The sequence below is a fragment of the Gambusia affinis genome, linkage group LG11 (genome assembly GCF_019740435.1).
Source record: "Gambusia affinis linkage group LG11, SWU_Gaff_1.0, whole genome shotgun sequence".
Classification (NCBI taxonomy): Eukaryota; Metazoa; Chordata; class Actinopteri; order Cyprinodontiformes; family Poeciliidae; genus Gambusia; species Gambusia affinis.
Genome location: NC_057878.1, coordinates 20009737 through 20030873, shown reverse-complemented (window position 1 = coordinate 20030873; position 21137 = coordinate 20009737). Strand labels below are relative to the sequence as shown.

The following is a 21137-nucleotide window of genomic DNA, read 5'->3' as shown; positions in this document are numbered from 1 at the left end:
GAAACTGATGTGTGTGTGTGTGTGTACCTGTGTGAATGCCCAGTGGATCAAAATTCTCCATGTTGCAAACCGTAACACAGTTATCAGCCACATCTCTCACAACCTCATATTCTACCTCCTTCCAGCCGAGTAAAGACTTCTCCACCAGAATCTGACTGCTCATTGCCAGGGCCTACAGTATAAACACAATGTTATGAAACACGCAAAAACGTAAGGAAAATTTAATTAATTGCATTAAAAGTTTGTACTCATTAAAATTGATGTAAATACTTCACCTATATAATTATGAGTTAAAGCCCCAACCCTCATAATGATAAAACTTTAAATGTTTGGACAACTTCACCTAGATTATACATTATACCTTCTGGGCAGTTTCCTCCAATTTTTCTTTGGTAGCACACAGACCAGACCCCAGACCTCCCAGGGCATAGGCTGATCGTAACATCACTGGATACCCTATTTTCTCCGCGGCGTTCAAGGCATGAGGCACCTGAAAGATGCACATGAATAATTTAAGACGACAATTTCTATCAAAACATCTCTATACAAAAAGCATCATGTACTTATATTATACTGCATATAAACTAAATAAATTGTACAAGTTACATATGGGATCCTAACAACCTTATTTGGATACTTACTGACTCCACAGCAATGCTGGGTGCAATTTTCTCATGGATCTCCATGAGTTTATCAGCAAAAAGTTGCCTGTCTTCTGTGGCCATGATGGATTCCACTGGGGTCCCAAGGACTTTCACCCCATACTGCTCCAAAATGCCTCGTTGAAATAATTCCACTCCTAAACAGAATTTTATTTATGTACATGTAATTAAAACATGTTGAATCTGCTAAAGCAAAAGAAATGGAATTAAGCACACTAGTTCCAACATAAGTTTTAATAAGTGGATTTTCTACTCTTTTCAACTGCAAACACATCATACCACAGTTAAGTGCAGTCTGTCCACCCATAGAAAGCAGAATGCCGTCAGGACGCTCGGTTTTAATCACTTCTGTTACAAACTGTGGAGTCACTGGCAGGAAGTAGACAGAGTCCGCCTGCTTGGAGCCCACTTCATTGGTTTGAACAGATGCTATGTTAGGGTTCATGAGCACTGTCTTCAAGTTTTCCTCCTGAATTAAATAAATAAATAAATAAAGAGCAATTTAAAAATGTGAGAAGGAACCAATTTGATCTTACTGGTATTTGACTTTGCAAAAAACACAAAAAGAAGAATGTGTGAGAGGAAACAAAATTGTGAGTCCATAAAACAGTGGTCCAAACCATTTTTTCTTGGAATCTAGTTTTACTGGTACTAGATGACAGAAAAGTCATAAACTTCATTCAGGTGAATATTGGTCTGCACACTGAGCTACTGAATATATTGTTATTTTATAAATATAATATATTTAGAACTTACATACTTTGGGGTATCAGTTTTTCCGATTATCAACAAATATGATCGGACATCATCAGCCATATTTGCAGTTTGCCAATTCTGGCTTGCTCTTTGGCAAACTGCAAGCCAGATTTCTCAGCCTATCATCGATTTCTTCTTACTCCTTTTTCCATGAAATTGGCTCATTTTAACTACTCCAGTTTAAACAGAACTAAATACAAACCACATTTTTTATATTTTTATCTGTAAAAAATTTGAAAAGCATAGCTTCATTTCCCGTTTTCATAACTGGATGTTATGTGATCTTCATCTGTCACTTAAAATCCCATTATAATACTTTAAGCTTGCAGTTGTAATGTCACAAAATGAATACCTTTGAAACATATTGCGTCATACTATGAACGTGGAAAAGTTGTGAAGAATTCAGCAAGGGTGTCACAGGGATGCAAAACCGTTCTCAAGCATCTGCATTTTGAAAGGAACACTTCAGGGTATCTGTCTCATTAATTGAATCTAAAAAGAAAAGTAGGACACACTTGCGAGGCAACAACCTAAAATATAAAGTTGTAACCTATAAAAGTTCAGGGTAAGCCCTGCTAAGGCCAATAAAACAGAGTCTGCTGACACCTTACTGATGTAGAAAAATGATCATTCAGAGGGGGGTGTGGATACCTCGGAGAGGGACATAAATACTTCTTTAATGACTGAAATATGTGAAAAATCAGCATTAAACAACCTAACTGGACAGATAAGACACTCTGGCCAGTTCATATGTTCTTACTCTTACATACAGACATGGACAAAGAAAACATACGGTAGTTCTCTCTTTGCATATTGTTCAGAAAACTGTCTGGATAATTCTAATTGATAATGAAGTGGAATACTTATTTGGGACAAGGATTCTTTGTAATCACCGATATATCTATTTAGAACAAGAAAACAACATGTCATGTTCTGAACTGACCAACCATTGTAATCTTGTTTACACATCTATTGTATTGTAAAACTGAGTCCCACTTTCAATGCGTTGCTTGTTTCTACCCAGAACTGGTAATTGTTTTTGAGCAGGTATGACCTTGATTTTTCTAGATAAATCATGCAGAGAGGAGCCAGCTGACTTGTATCTTCCTTAATTCAGTGAATGTGTAAAGTTTTATAACTAAACAACCTGAAGCAAGCAGCTCGCATGAGAAAACCCATAAGCTGCTGAAATCACTATCAAAACTTTGTTTTCCTAAAGTCAGTGTGCAGAGTAAAAGTAACAGCTGACTGGCCAAGATGAGATGCATCCCGAGAAATCGACTTCAGTAGGACAAATCCCAGATGGACTGATTGCTTTTAATCTTGTTGGCGTACGTAGATTTACCAAGTTTGAGGAACCAGTGCAAATTATAGCCTCAAATTTCTGTCCTTAACTGACAAGAATGTAAGCCACTGTTTTTCTTTTGCTGTAGCCTAGAAACCTTGAGGTTCAAATTTAAGATATATTTTGTCTCTTTTGTCTCTATTTTGTAATGAGTGATTATTTAAGATACTGTTGGTCTTCTTTCATTTGGAAATAGTCAGCATTTCTGATTTTGTTTCTGAAATAAACAAGAAAATATTATCCAGATGACTGCTGCTTACAAGCTATTTTCTCAATTCTGATCAATTCTACATAAGATCAAGAAATAGCTGTTATTGACATTCTAAGTAGACCAAGAGTTTCTAAAATACTCACCTGCTCATCAAGCAGATGTGTCTTGTAAAGAGGAAATTAGTATATGCCTTAGTGCATTACTGATGTGAACTGAAATACAGTGTGTAAGGGAATTTTAAATATTTATTCAAATAATTATGTTATTTGAATAAAAACAGTGAATTTTTTATATATTTTCATTGACACTGCTAAAAATTACAATCTGTACACCAACAGGAGGCGTTGTGATCCTCTTACCTTCATGGCCTTAATAGCTTGAGATCCAGAATAGTCAAATTCACCAGCCTGGCCTATAGACAGACCACCTGACCCCAGCACCAGCACCTTTGAAACCTGCATCATGGCAAAAAAAAAATTGTAAATACGGCAAATAGTGAGAAGCTTCATACGTACTAAAAGCAAACATGCAGAAATGAGTTCCTTTTGGAGAAAAACTGAATTCTTTCATTCACGTGCAACTCCTGCAACAAAAGACTTTGCCCATAAAGTTTTAGCTCTCTTTCTGTAGTCTAACATCAATATCCTTGACTATTGTTGAGTATTTATCAAATACAGATATTTTTATTTATGTTCTGATATATTTCAAAAACATCTTGTTTAGTGAATTCTCTTAGCTGTCACATGCACCAATGTTAATAAATTTTAGCATTGAAATGCGAAACACTTCATGTACCTGTGCTCTGGGGGGGATGCAGGGGTTCTTGGGCATCACTGACACAATGTTAGTGTTCTTTCCATTCTTTATCAAGGATATGAAGGCATCAAATAGAAACTGTGGAAACAAAGAAATTTTAATTATGAAAATAATATTCTGAAATATACAGAATGATATCCTAGTAAGAAAATATAAAGAAATCTTTAGACACTATTAAAGAGACTGTGATACATGTGTAAATAACCAGATCGTTCTCTGATCTTGGAGTTATTTCTCCTCACTACCAAAACAACTCACCAAAATCAGCATTTTGAGCTGCTTTAAGTATGAAGGGTGCTTTATACATAAAATCGATTGATGAACTGATTGGTTGAAAATTACCTAGGAATTTAGATGAACTGACTATACAGAATTTTTTTTATTTAAAAAAGATCTAATTTAATTCCTCACCACTGACACAAATCCCATAAAACAAGTGTAAATAAAACAATTATTATGAAAAGTAAATAATAAAATATACAGGTTGATTTTAATATCAATACTTTTAAGATGGGAACATTAAAGTACAGCGTGGCCTTGTCATGTCAGCCTAAAATTGCATTATTCATTTTGACTACAAGCAGCATAACAGAACAAAAGCTACACATAAACTACAAAAACTAAAGTGGGATACATTAAGTGAACCAAGTGATTACAGGGAAGAGGAGGATGAATCAAACCAGTCTTCAAAGCCATTGTTCTACTTCATGCAATCTGAATACAGTTATGATATTTCATTGTTCACCTGCTGATAGAAAACTAACCTCAAGAAGTCTGATGCTAAGAAGTGAATATCTTTACACAGTGCAAATTAGGCACAAATAGCAGGGGAAGGAAATATCTTGGGTCCTAAACATTATTGATGTGTCTGCAAACAGAGTGATGGTGTTATACAAATAGACAAAAATTCAGTAAGGGAAATTTTGTGTTTTTGGGAAAAAGTACTTGCAATTAAATAGAAATTGCTTGAGCTTTGCAGAAAGTAGGTGCCTGATGAACACATCTTATAAATAAGGTTAAAAGAAAAAGAGTTCAAAAAAATTTATCCTTTTTGACAAGGTAAAACAAGAAAGAAAATAAGGATAATCACACAGAACTATGGGCACTCTACTGCAGAAGAGTGGGCACTATCAGTAATTTTTCTAAATGAGACCGATGTAATACATTCTGCTGCCAAGACAGATTTTAATCTTTACTTCAGACTTGCACAAACTTTGTGGTTATACAAAGTTTTGTGTAGTACAAATATTTTATGTATGATCTGTATTTCTTTGGGGTTTTAACTGAAAGACCACACAGGGGAGAGCATGCTTGTGACGAGGACGGAAAAGAATTTCAAGTCTAAAGATTTTTTTATACATAAACATCTCAAAAATGTAGGTTGATATTTTGTACAGGGGATTAAAAACTGGTATGTTTTCTAGTTCTGTTTTGCAGAAAGGTAAAACTTAGTAAGACTGGATGAAGCACATTGTAAAATTTTCATCTCTTGCCACAGTTCCAGATTTGGATTGAGATCCAGATTTTGAGTGGGTCATGCTCATTCCTGAATAAACTTCTTCAATCCAAACAATTTTATTGTTGTTCTCCCACAGGGTATTTGCTGTCATTTTGGGATTTTAGCTTTGTCCTGTCCCCGTTCCTTAGAAGCTTCCCTGCACCTGCTCAATGCAAGCTTAACATTGTTTGCATGATGCTGCAAACAATGTGTTTCACCACAGGAACGGTATGTTCAGGGTGATGCACAGAGTTATATTTGTACTACTACTTTTATTATATGTCGGGCAAATAGTTACAATTTTTGTGTCACCAAAACAAAACACTTTCCTACATGTTTGCTGTGTCCACTACATATTTTGACCTACTGCAAACCAAATTTATTCCAGTTTTCTTTCAACAATGGATTTTAATATATTGTTGCTTTTTCATAAAGATCAGATTCTTTGCTCTCTACTTGATGAATTAGTTCAAATGAGCCTGTTAGCTGCTTTTCTGAATAAAGCTTTCTTCATCCATCTTGTTAATGCAGGTGGATGGTAATTTTTTTTAAATTTGTAGTAGAGGAAATTCTTTTTTTCTGGGTTTCCTTAAATCTCCAACTTCAAAATTAACTTCTAACTTGTTTTAAACTACATATGCTTTGACACATTTGTAATGTGACAAAAGGTGAAAGCACTCATTTGTTATGAATAATTTTGCGAAACACTGAATGTAGGATGTCTCAAAACAAATATTTATTTTTCAATAAACACCTGAATCCAAACATTTCATTGTTGCAATAATGTCATGCCAATAGCTTCTTTTTCTTTTACCAGAGAACCAAAACCTACCAACAGCCAAAAACAAAAGAGACAAAAAAATATATTAATTCTTTCTATTCCTAATTTGCAAACTCCACTGTTTAAGTGCTTCACTTTTCTAGGCCATCATCTGTGCAAGTGTTATTTTGGTGGAATATGAGGAATTTTACCTTGGTTGAATCCTCTGAATAAACCTTTAATTAGTTGCAGTATAGAATTCAGGTACTTTATGCAGCACCATCAAAGTCTTTAATTACCTCAGTGTCAGTGGGACCACCCTTAGCCTCCGGATGGAACTGGGCCGTGAAAACAGGCTTAGTGTTGTGCATGATGCCCTGAAAAATATGCATATTATACATAAAGAAATCAAACAAAAACTACTGATAGCAGTCCAGAAACAAGAGAGTATTTTAAAAAAATGTTTTTGGAAACACATAAAGACTCTGTAATGTGCTTGAATGTATAACACAAATGAAAATAAATATGCATATCTATTGATAAGCATGGAGAGTGAAATTAACCTCATTGGTGCCATCATTAGCATTGACAAAAAGTGGGCTCCAGCCTGCTGGAAGGGACTTGCTGTCTATGCCGTAACCATGGTTTTGGGCTGTAATGAATGCCTGTCCTGTCATCACATTCAGCACTGGCTGGTTCTGGCCTCTGGAGAGTGACAGGTATGCATCAAATCTAAATACTTGTATTCTTTTTCTGTTAAGGGAGGCAACTTAAAAAAAAAAAAATCTGTTTATTATAAACAGAATATTTTAATGATTGGATATTTTGTTAATTACATGCATTTACTTAATATAAAATGAGTTTATTCACCTGTTACCCATTGGCAGTTTATATGACTTTGCTCCTGCTGCCAGAGCCGTGATCTGATTGCCCATGCAGATCCCAAACACCGGCTGAGGCCGATCACTCTCAAGCACCTTGATAAAAACAAATTCAGTTACATTAATATTATCAATGCACTGATCAGAAATTAGTGGTCTATTTGGCCGATTCGGATTTTTCTTTAAAAAGTCAACCGAATGTTGTTTCAAATTTTTCTTCTACGTCTTTTTACTTTAAGTGGTCACAAACATTTTTCAGTGCATCTAAAACACTTTTATTTGGTAAATTTTGGTAAATTTTGGCATCTAAAACATACCTTGCGGACATTGTTGATGAGTGTTTCAGCCAGAGATGGGTCTCCTGGTCCGTTTGATATAAACAGGCCATCATAGTCTAAACTCATCAAATCCTGTTCCCACGGTACGAGGTGGACCTCTGTGCCTCGCTGCATCCAGAGATAAATGCAATGGATTGTCTTTTAGAGATTATGTGGCTAATTTTTTTTTCACAAAGTTAAGAACAATAGCAGTGAAATGGATAACTTTATGTAATATGTTATAAGGAGAACACTCAAAGTTACACACGTTTTACACTTTGATGTTCAAATGTATAGCACCAATGACAGGTTAAGGAAATTTACAAATTCAGCGTTTTGCCATTCCTACCTTAACCAGCAGTCGGATTATATTATGCTTAATGCCACAGTCCACAGCCACAACTTTTATTGGGTTCCCTTTTCCAAAAACTTTGATTTCCTAACGGAAACGGTGACATGGCGAATTAAAATCTTTGCAGCTTTTTGTTAATAGCAGGAATGAAAACAAAAGTGTCTTGTTGTTTCCACCTTGGTTGAAACTTCTGCTATCAGGTTTTTCTGGTTGGGATCAGATATCTCTATTGGCTGTCCATCAAATTCAATCTTTGCTAAAACAGTGCCCTAAGGAGGAACAAAAACAAATCAGTGAGCAATCAGCTACTCTGTTTATTCCATGCAACAGAGCTAACCTTAAAATTTACAAGACCTTGTCTCTGATGATCTTGGTCAGCATCCTGGTGTCTATTCCGAACAGTGCAGGGACCTTTATAGCAGAAGGGAAAGTTAATTTCCAAAAAGGAACTGCACCTTTGGACCTGCACCGAGTGCTGGGTAATTTGAAAACCAACCTGCTCTTCTTGTAGCCACTGACCCAAAGACTTGACAGAATTCCAGTGGCTATATTCATGGCTGTAGTCTTGAACAAGAAGACCAGACACCTAATGGCATTAAAGTGAAATATTACTCTTAAGGAAAGTTCTAGTTAATAAGAACTTGAGTTTGTTTGATGGATTTTTCAAAAGAGTGTGATGTAAACAACTGCAACATTTGCATTAAATAATAGAAGATGACCAGCAAGAAGGTAACGTAAGCTCCATTATCTCAAGAAAAACCGTATGTACAGAACACTAAATAATTTAAATTCTATTTTTCAACTACAAACAATCTAAAGCAAAGCTGTTATAAAGTGTGGACCTGCTTATAAATGCTGTTTCTCCTAAAGGATCAAAGGAATCCTGAGGATTTAAAGGCATCCAGAAGTAGATTTCAATAAAATTCACACAATAATGTCTCTCAATCTTGTTGATTTGTTGGTGCCATGCATTCAGCCTCCCACAGAAGAATATGGACGTAAACATTAAATCTGCTGATTCAGCACCTTCGCTTATGCAGTGGTGTGAATGTTTATTTGTGTTTTAGTATTGATCTACTGTAAAACAGAAGAGTATTATTTATTTAAGTTTGCATGTTGCTGTTTAAGTTCTTTTGCTCACGTTTTATTTTCACTTTTTAATTACTCAATTTTTAATAATAAATTAAAAATGTAAAAATTTTATTTGCAAGAGCCTTTCAAGTCTTTCAAGGTCACTTAACATTCACAGCTTAATGTGAGCAAAGGTTAAAAAGAGAACATATGGAGAGGTGCTTGTCGAGGTCAAGCCCCTAGTTTGAACAGATGAAATTTGAGGAGTGACAGTTTATTCCAGACTTTGAGAGGAGAGCAGCTAAAAGACCTGAGCCCCAAGGTCAACAGATGGGCACTTGGCATAGAGAAAAGAGAGTTGAAAGAGAAATGAAGCGTACAAGATGGTGTGTAAACACACAGGAAATGAGTAAGATAAAAGAGTGGCTATCTTCTGGAGGGTTTTGGATGTTAATAGGAGGATTTTGAACTCAATGCGTAAAGGATGAGGAGCCAGTAAAGTCCCTTTAAGATAAAACTTAAAGGGATGGTGTTAGTAGTACTGGTGAGTAGACAGGATTCTGGAGATGACGTAGGCTGGTGAGTTCTGAACCAGTTAAAGTTTATGGAGGGACTTGTGTGGAAAACCTCATAACAAACCAAGAAACAAAGTACCAAGCAGAAATGCCAACCCAGAAAAGCCCTGCGACAGACTGGCGACCTGTCCAGGGTGTACCCTGCCTCTCGCCCAGAAGGTTAGCTGGAGATAGGCACCAGCACCTCTCCCGACCCCGCTAGGGACAAGGGTGATAGAAAATTGATGGATGGATGGATGGATGGATGGATGGACGGATGGATGGATGGATGGATGGACGGATGGATGGATTAGAAATGTGTAAGGTACGTAATATAAGAATTACGTACCTTATGGGGGTTGTGCGCGTTGTGAGAGATCGAGTTTGGGCATAGCACTTTAAAAGAGTTTATTAATTTCATATAATAAGGCATGTTATTAAAACATATGAAAGGGAATATTTAAGTAATCAAATATTGTTTTATGCTTACTAGTATTACAAAATAAAAAAAGCATACACTAAAATCTCACGGAGAAAGAACTTTCTATAATTTAATATTCAGAACAGAATTCCTAAAACCGTTCACTCTCTCCTTCATGTAATACCTGGATGTTTGCTGACTCCACATGTTTTCTCAGGCCAAGCTCATCCAGCTCCTGGGTGTTGGGTACGCCATAGTTTCCAACAATGGGGTATGTCAAGGTCAGGATTTGACCTTTGTAGCTGGGGTCAGTAAGGGCCTCAGGGTACCTAAACCAATAAATCCACATTGCAGTGAGGAATTATTTTAACTCAGTGTTGGGCTTTATTTTTTTAAAATGTGTCTATGTACTAATAATCTTAACATATAAAATCATTTAGTCCATAGTTATGTGAAAGAATTAGGACACCTGCAGATTTTCAGAATATGTTTTTTACATTCTGATACTGAAGATCCATTCTAACAATATCATATAATAAAGTTTTACAAGCATGCAGTTCACCCTGAAAAATATGCTTTTAGGGTTTTAGTCTCATAAAACCCTAAAATGTCATCATGGGACCCAAAACACACTATTGCTACTGTTGATATGGAAGAGGTAGAGGCTTTGCAATCATAACTTTCATGAGACGTATGCAAAGAGGAAACATTTGCTCCATAAGAAAGAAATGTAAGGATCAGACAAAACAGTTTCCACAGAGAACCTAGACATAGACAAATAATTCTGGAATAATGTTGTTTGAACAGAGGAGTAAAACTGAACAACAGAACAGAATGGCTATTTGTCCTAACTCTGCAGTATGGAGCTGAAAATAGCATGCTTTGAAGATTGTTTGCTTTAGTAAGACTCTGCCAAAAAAAACATCATAGAGATCATCATGTACTCTACCAAGTGTTGGAGGGTGCTTAAGAAAAGCAGGCACATGCAGAGGCAACAACAAAGTTGTACAGAAGAGGGGACTGAACAGACTGTTCTTCTTGAGAATACTTGGGTCCTTCAGGGTTTGCAGCAAGGTGCCGTAGATTTTCTATAAGTCTGTTGTGAAGAGAACAGTCTATTCTGCTAATGTCTGTTGGGGTATGATCATCAGATTCGGTCACTAGGAATGCAATGGATAACCCTGAGCAACAGATGGCCTTCAGTCAGACTCTTCAGATCCATTGTAAAACAGACCCCTACAGGAGGCTCTTCTTGTGCTCAGCGATAGCTGTCCGAAACAGCCCCTTAAAAAACTTAGTTTGTTACAACATTTAATTAAAATGTGAGACCATCTGTAAAAATCAATTAACACTAAAGAAGAAATAAAACCAAAACAAATAATTACCTAAAACATTGCCGTAGATCCATCAACTATGATGTGGTGTGAATTGAAACGGGCAATAAATGCAAGGAACCTTTCAAACACCTCACAGCTGAAAGTGAGGAGTGAAGCAGGTTTTTTTCAGATCAATGTCAAAGACTATTAAAAGGCTACAGGAAGTTTCTCACTGAAGCTAGTCCAGCCAAAAAGGGTAACACTAGCTATTAGGAAGTGATGTGTCCTAACCTTTTCCTTTGTTACAAAACACATTTTCTGGATATTTTTGCAGTAAGCCAAACATTTTTTGTGTGTGTGGTTTGGGCAGGATTAAGAATCACTTTCTTTTTCAGTTATTTGTTAATGACAAGAGGCAACATCTGAACATTGGTTAATAAATATTTTAAAATTTACTGGAGTGTCCTATTTTTTACAAGTGTTTCTGAGTTTCTTTTTGGTCTTATTTTCTTTCTTTGACAGATATTTGTTGCAGAGTACAGTTTTGTTTAAGATCGAATGGTGTAAGAACAAAAGACGAAGTTTATTTCTTACCCCACCAGGCCAGTATTGAAGACAAGTTCCCCAGCTACAGAGCCATTGTGCCCAAAGGAAAACCCTTTCATCCTGGTACCATCCTCCAAGACCAGGTGAGCTGTCTGTGCCTGGAAGTTAAAAGAAGGAAGACAGATGACAAGTGAAATCTCACCCAAGAATAATGTATTCTCTTTTTCTAAACCCAGTTTGGACAGACCAAAGGAAAAACTTTGAAATAAGATGGCCTGTAGATTTTGAATGTAGGAGGGATATGGCAGCCAGTGAGCCACTGGGACTTTGTGCTGAAACTGCAGGTCATTGAGAAATGTGCTGCGAATGCTGAGACAGACAAATCTCTTCAACTGTTGTGAGCACAAGTTAGAGAGTAGGTCGGCGTTAGAGCAGGAGAGAGGGGAGATCGAGGGAGATAAATATATGAATGTAAAGGTTGGTGATACCCACTGTGGAGCAGTGTCAGCAAACACTAACATGAATACAAATGGAACAAAGAGTGATTTTTTTCTGACAGAGGACATTTAAAATACTGACATAGTGGCAGTGATGACCCACTAAAAGCTTAAAATTTGCTTTAAAGTTTAATTAATTCTTACTTGTAATACACTATGACAGCATATTCCTGTATCTAAATATACTTAGTAGTTCAGTTCACATGATGAAACTCACTGATTCATTGCACACAAGCAGTTATGTTTCAAGCATTTATTTAATCTATTATTGATGATTGTGGCTTAATATTAAATCTACTGGAAAGTTGGAAAAACGTAAACAGATAACAGCAATAACTAAAGCCTTGGCTGGATGGTTAAGCAAATTGAGCCGCTGGAGTCAAAAGTCAACACACAGACATTTAGAGCACTAAAAGGGAGTGAGTTGTTAGCAATGTTACTGGTGTCTTACCTAGGTTAAGGAGTAACAACACAACACAAACTAAGTAAGCAGTCTTTTTTAAGATGAAAGTAAATTTCGCTCTCATTATGAAAATCAAAAGAGTGAATTCACTGGCTGTCCTGATATGTTCCTGCAACAATTAAAAGACATGACTATTAGGCTAAATGATAAATCTAAATTGACCCAAGGTCTGAATGTGTGCTTGTGAATGGTTTTCTGTAATGTCATTTAAACATTTTGGAGAAACAATTTTTGAGTTTTCATCAGCTTTAATCAATACTCAAAATTAACAGAAATAAACACGTCTCACGTTGCAATACATTTTATTTTTGAGGTAAACAAGTTATTTAACCAAATTAACTTTGCGTGGCATTTTATATTTGAATGAGGTGTACAGAGCAGTCAGCGCGACTATGATGCAACAATGTGATTTATACATGTGATGCGCTCAAGTCCAGCAGCTGCAAAGACAGCTGTCAGAAAATCTTAGGCACAAACAGCATCCGTTCTAAGGAAACAGGGCTGACGAGATAAATACACATATTTTAAAAAGAGAGTAGGGGAAAGACTAGGTCACACAAACCGTTTTAGTTTTATATATATAGCCTATATATAAAGAAAATTATCTGCATTTAATTTTATTTCACAAGAAAGTTGAACGACACTCTTCCAACTTTTTTTCTGTTTGGGAGGAGCGGCTACTTTTCAAATGCTTACACAGATATGCATGACCAAGACACCAAGGAGTTTGCAGCGCTTGGGAGTGAATGTGTTTTTAAACTAAAAGGTCACAGTAGCTATGGTTTACACCCTTCAATCACAAGCCGTTTTCTTACCTTGACACTGAAAAGTTTCGCAGATTGAAGTTGCGGCCAGCCTGACGTGTTCCTCACTTTCCCGCAAATCATCCATCCTTGTCTCAGAGATTTAACCACGCCGCAAGCCAACAAGATTTTGGTCATAGTAACCTAAAGTCACACTGTTAATAAAATGGCACGGGAGGAAAGAAGCGGACAGGAAGGGCAGTCTGAACGAAAATATGTAAAAACGAATGCTATTTAAAATATCTTAAATGTTGAGAAGATAGTTACGAGCTTCTCCTCGTGTATTCAGTGGCCACAAGCTGACAGTTCAAGTGGGCGCTTGAAACGTTGCAACGGATTGGCCGCCGGGGATTAGTTGTTCTGAACACATAAAGCGGAGGGTGTTTAGATTGGCCTCCATGGAAAAAAGAAATGAAAAACGCCCATTTTTATCTCAAACGTAACAGCAAATACTAGATATCTGTCTATATATTTTATGACATATTATATTGTTGGTATTAATTAAGACGGTGGATGTTTTTTGTGACGTTTTGCAGGTGAAACTGTACCTTTAATACTATATTTATCTAGTTATCAGTTGACCATGAACTCTTTATATGGGTGAACATAAAACTAAAATACACCAAGTTATTTTATTGATCTTTTCAGATTTATTTCGGTCTATACAGGGATAAAAATACAAGAGTAAGGAGTTATTAGGTACACTTTCAGCATTTTTGTACTTGGAACAAACACAAAATGCCTGCCCACTGGGAATGACTGCACCCGCTTATGGCAAACTTGTAGAGAGTGCTTCATGTGCAACAAACTCTTTAAAGCCTTTTCTTTGAGGCAAATTGCCTGCAAAGAAAAAAAGAAAAAGAAAACCATCCACAGACAAGCTGCATGGTGGTGGGATTAGAGTGGTCTGTGTATTTGCTGATGGCTGCAAGACTGGTCCTCTGTGGAGAAGGCTGTCTGACTGCCACTCTGCTGCGTTCAGCAGTCTGAACAAAGTGAGTGTGAGTATCAAGACCTGAACAGATTAGGGAATACCTGTAAGCATTAGAAAATGTACAGAGTGTGCTCAGTTTGCAATAATAAAACATTTGGCAAAGATTTTAAAAAAATGTTTGTAAATGTCATTTAGTGCTAAAAGAGTGCAAGTTGTGTCCATCCATCCATCCATTATTTAACACACATCCTTTTCAGGGTCACCAGGGGGGCTGCTGACTATTTCCATGCACATTTTGTATCAAAAGTAATTAGCTGGAAATGTACCCTATATGCCTAAGCCCTCAAGTGGATATTGTTTAGAATTTTTTGCATTTAATTAAACTTATTCTAGTTGTTAATCAGACAGAAGTATATCTCTTATCTAAGGTGAGCTTGAGCTGTGTGAAGCTCTGCTGACATCCAGTGGCAGATTTCTTCAATAGAGGCTCAGTCGGCCATAGAGAACAGTCATGCACTTTATTTAGATGCTTTCGCTGTTTGCAACTTTTGTATTTATTTATTTTTCTTTATTTATTTAGTTAGCAGTTTATGACAATTTGTACAGTGTTATGTAGAGAAAGGGAACAATACTATTTCACATACACATACATACATGCATCTCAAGTTTTTTATGCATGTTCAAAGGGTGAGCTGAAGTATAACTTAAGAACTGTCCTAATCATATGACTTCATTATGCTGCGTCCAGTGTGATGTCAAAAGTCCTATGCATTTTAACATTTACTGTCTGATCACTCCTTCAATACAGCATCTCATATTTTTCTCACTGCAGTCTTTATTGTTGGAATTTTATGTAATAGTGTTGGTGTTCCAAATCCACACATATACATATGTTTTTAAATGTGACTCACATAATTTCACATGTGACCACCTGTGTACCACATATAAGTTTTGCATGTGATACAAGATTTTCATATGTGAAGTTCATGGGATTTTTCTGCATGGGTAGTACATAAGTGTGAAATGGAAGGGAATTGATGCATGGCTTTAAAAGGGGTTTTATGAATCAAATGGGGAAAGTGTGATTTGCATTTGTATTCATTCTTTGCTGCAATCATCTTGTTTCACAGTGAGGATGGTGAGTGTTGTGTAATGTTCATTTTAGGACACATAATATTTTGCATGTCTACCAGAAAAGCTAAAATTTCACACTCCCCACATCAACTTCTCTGTGTGTTCCCGACATAAATTTTCCAAATTGTGACTCTTTTAGCAATGACTCTCTTATTGCCACTGTCCCATATATAAAACAGATTTACTAAGGGCTCCACTAACAGTGGACAGATTTTTCCACCTGCACTGTGAATCTCTGCAGATTCTCCATATATGTATACTTACAGTTTGACTATGTAACAAACGCTTAAGAAATTTGCACCCTTTATCCAACCATTAAGTGTTGTATGTGATGGTAACTGCTATATGAGTACTACAATCAAATTAAAAAAATAGCCAGTTGGTTGTGTTGTCTTGAGAATGTACAACTCTTACTTGCAATATATATGAAAATCGCAGAAGCAGTAGATAACACTGGAGATCTACACTGGCTAAAAAGGGAGAGTACTGGTGTCATTTTGCATGCTGCACATAGTAGAAGCTTTAACAGCTTTACAGTCAGCCTGACACCTTTATTGAAAGGTTTCTTTAGGTAACATATTGTCTTTAAAATTATGTAATGATGGAGGCAGAGTGCTATAGAGCAGTCTCCATATAAAATGCTGTCTATGCAGGTGACTTTTGAAAAGAAAAAGAGTTGGTAAAGTATCTTTAGTGAGATTTTTTATGTAGTGGAGGTATGCTTTTTGAAGTATTCAACAAAGGTTTGCAAAGGTCAAATGGTTCATTATAAAGTAGAACGTACCAATAGTTACATTACAAAAAAAGCATGAGAAGCCTGTGAAACACACACTGTAGCCGTTTATTGCTGTGAGGCCCATCATTAGATGCCCTCCAAAATCTGGAGCTCTGTAACAAGGTCCAGTGTGTGTCCTCGGCGGAGGGATCCCACATTGTCTGCAGTCTCAAGTGTGAATTTCACGTGGTGACCGAGCTTAAGGGAGGACGTAAATAGGCAGCCAGGAACCCTTGCTATTCTTTCTGTGCCAGGTTTCCAAACAAAGTCTTAGTCGTTGGATGACTGAGAAAAAAAAATATTAAATGGTCTAAAGGTTTGATTATAATATTTGTACAGATTAGGGCATGACTAACAAATTCAAAGACACGGCCTTTATTCTGAGCCTTAGCAACTGTAATTGTCCATTTTCTATAAAGTTGTAGGTAATTTACTGTATGAAAAACCCATTGACTTCAGATACCTGTATGAATCAGAATTGAAAACATTCTTTAAACTTTATATTTTTTAAAGCATTAGATGACTCTAATTTCAAAGCACAAATTAGAGACATCTAATTTGTTTAGAAAGATGGATGGATGGATGGATGGATGGATGGAACTATTGTTTAAACAAATTAATATACCATATGAAAGAAGGCACACAATGCATTTTTGCTGCCTTTGTTCATCTATCCATGGTATTATTTGGTGACTCTTGTAGGAAAGGGCGTGGGGTTGCTTTGTTTAGGCTTGTGCCCATCTAATCCCATTGAGAGACCTTTTAGAGTGTGTGCCACAGAGCCTACATCAGCCCCTTTAAGGAGCCAGGGCCTCGACTCTTAGAAATCCCAAGAAACTTCACACCTCAATTCAGGTCCTATAAATAGGCACCATCTGTCCCCACAGGCTCAGTTACAGCCTCATTCCTTTTGGCACGGCCACAGAGTATCGGGAAGGAAGCACTCAGGGTTTAAAAAGGAGGAGGCAGTGCATGGGACCAAAGTCCAAAATCTACTCTAGTCATCACACATGGCTCCGGGACCAGTGCCGAATGCCTTCCGGCAGAGGAAGTACGCTCATGTGTTTAACCTATCTATTCTGAACAACAAATTTCTTAATGTTAGCAAAATGTCAGTGACCAGAGAGGTTATATCATCTTTTGGATCTCACACCACTCTGCACTCCTCGCATGATTTCTCTTGAGCTCAAGTTCTTCACATTTCATTAATCATGCTTAACGCAGGAGTGCTCCTAGGCCCAGGACAGGTGCTGCATGTTGAAATCAAAACCCGTGTTTTTGCTCCTTCACAAAATCCTGAGGGCACCTTTCACTATTTCATGGTTGAAGTGTTATTCCTTATGCTTGCAACACTGCCAATGGGATTCCCATATGGAAATTTGAATACAAAATACTTTGAACTGCATAATTGAACAGGTCTCAGCACTCTAAGCTTCCATTACTGAGTGAGACTTATAGTCCTGTTCAAATGTTAGGAATGAAATTATAGAATGTGTTACATTTACATCTCACTTACCCAAGGGCAAAGCCTCACCCAAAGCATCCTGTTTTGATAAAAACTCTTTCTGCAATTACAAGCTTCAAAACCTACCAATCAAAAAGCACCTGATGAAAATCTGTCTTTGCTTGCCTTGACATACTTTATATTCATTTGTTATTAGGTTGGCTGCAAAACCTAAGCAGTATTCTGTTGTCTAACGGAGATTCTATCTAAACGCTGTCAATGATTTCTAGTACATGTGGTAATAAGCAGTTGTTTGTGGTTTCTGATATGGGCAAGAAAAGCTTCAACATGTGCACCTGATAGATAAAAAAATTATTTCTCTTTCAGTTGAGTCTTGATTGACTTTTGCCATTGCTTATTGGTTTCATATTTAGTCAATGGAGCATTGGTTGGCAAGAAATCTAAAGTGTATCTGTTGATCTCTAATTGAGTACTCAGAGTGGTTAAAGGTTCAATTGGATACCCTAATGATTTGGTCTAAAACTTTTAACTGAACAAGAATGAATGGCCTAATGATTTAAGTTGTCTCTCATATTGTAAAATTTAATCTGTGCGATTTATTTAGCAATATCCAAAATCACACTTGTGCTTTTGCTTCACTGAGACTGGTTGAAAATATTTATTTAAAGTCAGCCATTATCTGAGCTTGTCTTGTCAGAACCAACATTAAAACCATGCCTTAAAAGTAGTTTTGCAGGAGGATGGATGCCAGATTGTTTAATAAATATTGTGAGCACAAACTGCAATGTGAAGTAAACATAAACATAAAAGATAAATAAAATCCTGTTCAGATTTGATGTTAAAAATTAAGTTGGCCTACTGATAGATCAGATTGCCTAATAAGGATCATCAGCCGTGTAGAAACTCTCTTCTAACAGCTCCACTGAGAATCTCCATCATTGCCCTAGGATATTTATTTATAGCTAAGTATTGTTTCACAGAATTAGCTGCCACTGTCCATAACAGACCTCAACTCTTTTATGTAGCTTCACATATTATATATTCACAAATCCAAATTCATGGCTCTATTTGGTGCTCAATACACTTGTAGGTTTGGTTTAGCTATGAAAAACTATTGTTAAAATGTGTAATTTAGGTTAAAATTACCAAGTTGGGGCACCACCTCATTATCAGAAATAATAGTTGTCAGTCTCAAACAGCATGGCATTATATAATGCAGTGCATTCTGGGATTCAGAGTTTTCTACCAGACTCTTCATTCTTTGTGTGTAGTTTAGTTCATTATGGATCAGATCCCAATATACTATTGCAAGGAGTTCAAACCAATGTCTTTTGCCCAGTGTTGAGTCTTCCTTGTCAGCCAATTTACAGTTTTCAACTCCCAGGTATCACTAATATCTCTGACATCATCTGTTGGTCTAGATTTTCCACTTGAATGTTCAATACAATCTCAACAACCCCGTTGAAACCCTGCCTCCAAGCTCTTCTTTCCTTCATAATTACTTACTCCTCACTTACCTCTCAAATTGTCCCTGCTATTTTCAAAAATGTTATCATTCCTATATTTAAAAAAAATGGCTAAGATGCCAACAATTACAACAATCTTTATCCCATCTCTAATTTACATTTTATCTCAAAAGTACTCAAAAAACATTTACTTCTCAAGGTCACTCCCAATTAACTCACAGTAACCTTTATGAACAATTCCTCTCTGGTTTCCAACCATGCCACAGAACTGAAACTAGCCTCATAGAAATTAACAACAATCTGCTGATAGCTACAGATTTTGGTCTACGGTCTCTCAGTTTGTTCAAACTTTTTTTTCAAAGTTTAGAGAAAAAGAAGCACTGACCCTGCACTTTGAAAGCCTCTCAATGAGATTTGATGAACATAGGCCTAAACAAAGCAACTCAATACCCTTTTTCTATATGGGTCACTAATAGATTTCAAAGTAAAAGTAACAAGAAAATGGCAAATGAAGTTAAAATGTCCCAAAAGATTTCAGTTTGTTGATGTTAACCAGAAAAGAGGAGAATTGCTATCTTCTTGTCTATTCTTGATTAAAATAAAAATATTAACACATACATAAGGACATATGTCATAGTTATGGAAGGCATGCATCATTTGGGTTTTGATAAAAAAGAACAACAGAAAAAAACCCACACAAATATAGATTTTTGTGTCCAAAATTCAAATGGGACAAATAAACACAAGTATTGTTAAGAAAGGTATTAACAAAGTAATTGCAGAATCTAAGAAACAGCCAATCTTCAAATAAACACAAGCAAAGTAGAAAATGTTACTTGAAAAAAAATCTACAAATAGAAACCATTATAAACTTTTGTGATTTTTTTATGTAGACTCTGAACAGGAGAAGATCCTGATGATAACCCTGCCCATTTGTCCAAATCTATCAAACATGACACTGAATTTCTTCAGGTCAACCACAACAAGCATGACAAGCCTGAAATAGATTAGATGAGTGGTTAGACATGTTAAACACAGATTTTTACTTCATTCATAAGAGTAAATTTATTAAAACAAACAAACAAACAAAAAAACATGATGGCAGTTACTGATAAAGAACAGCAAATATGACATTATCAGAAGAAAGCAAAAGGCAGAAAGGGGAAACCTATCTGTTCCACTGTCTATTGGTTGGTGTGGTTTAAAAAAAACTTTTTCAAAGCTGCTGCAGTTGCAAAAACAAAATGTAAGTTTCATTATTCATGTATGTGTCTTGGGTGTACTTTATGAAGTTTATAGAGGTGCAGGATTTAATATAATGCCTTTGGGTGTGGAACTTGCGAAGCCAGGGAAAGCAATCCATGTGATGAAGGAGCTTTATGTTTTTCCCCAAACCTTATATCTTTGAGAAAACACATTTAAAAAAGAAAAAAAAAAAGATAGAGTTTTATCCATTGTCCAAAATCACCACATAACATCTACTTTCAAAGCCACCTGAAATCCAATACTGTCACATAATGAAAGCCAATGAAAATCATTAAGCATTTTTCACTTTGAACTGAAGTTTCATTCCTCTTTTTCATGTCATTTGTCATTTTGAACCCTAAAACATATTTTAGGCCTTTTACAAACAGAAGCCTGTTGTTTTACTTAAATATCCGAGTTCATGTCTCCAGTATCGGAATTTTAAAGAAGCTTTCCATTGATGATGGATAAATATAGCTGTGTATTTCAATACAGGAGGATTGCCTTTATTGACTAATGTGTGCTAATCTGTAACAGGATACTTAAATGCATCTATAAACCTTGAATTACAGAAGTCAAATAATGTGTAAATAAAGATTAGTGGCATTAATTTTATTATGTGTTGTTGGAGTCACGTTATTGAACTGGAAACAATCACAAAAGGAATTTTAGTTACTTTATGTTTTCTGGGTATCTTTCAAACTTTCAAACACACTGAACATAGCAATGTTTGTCAGCACAAACATTTTTGTTTTCTTTCCCCATTCCATAAGCTGACCTGGCTCCACATCTTAATAAAGCTCAGCTCCATCAACATCCTGTTGAATCCATTAAGCTTCTATAGTGGAG

The 21137-nt window shown here is 36.3% G+C and overlaps 1 protein-coding gene across 1 annotated transcript in view; it reads right to left on the bottom strand.

Annotated features, from left to right (window-relative positions):
• The window catches only part of cps1 (carbamoyl-phosphate synthase 1, mitochondrial), a 53328-nt gene extending 39716 nt beyond the window's left edge, over positions 1–13612 (bottom strand). The window contains exons 1-18 of the mRNA XM_044130858.1: positions 13537–13612; positions 13282–13424; positions 11555–11664; positions 9829–9973; positions 8095–8184; positions 7953–8009; positions 7775–7867; positions 7596–7685; positions 7247–7375; positions 6919–7025; positions 6612–6753; positions 6348–6425; positions 3770–3868; positions 3334–3429; positions 942–1131; positions 642–799; positions 362–490; positions 28–172 (exon numbers count right to left, since the gene is read on the bottom strand). Of these exons, the coding sequence (XP_043986793.1) occupies positions 28–172; positions 362–490; positions 642–799; positions 942–1131; positions 3334–3429; positions 3770–3868; positions 6348–6425; positions 6612–6753; positions 6919–7025; positions 7247–7375; positions 7596–7685; positions 7775–7867; positions 7953–8009; positions 8095–8184; positions 9829–9973; positions 11555–11664; positions 13282–13407 (1984 nt within the window). The 5' untranslated portion in view covers positions 13408–13424; positions 13537–13612. The remainder of the gene's footprint in view (positions 1–27; positions 173–361; positions 491–641; positions 800–941; positions 1132–3333; positions 3430–3769; positions 3869–6347; positions 6426–6611; positions 6754–6918; positions 7026–7246; positions 7376–7595; positions 7686–7774; positions 7868–7952; positions 8010–8094; positions 8185–9828; positions 9974–11554; positions 11665–13281; positions 13425–13536) is intronic.
• Between the last annotated feature and the right edge of the window lie 7525 nt (positions 13613–21137).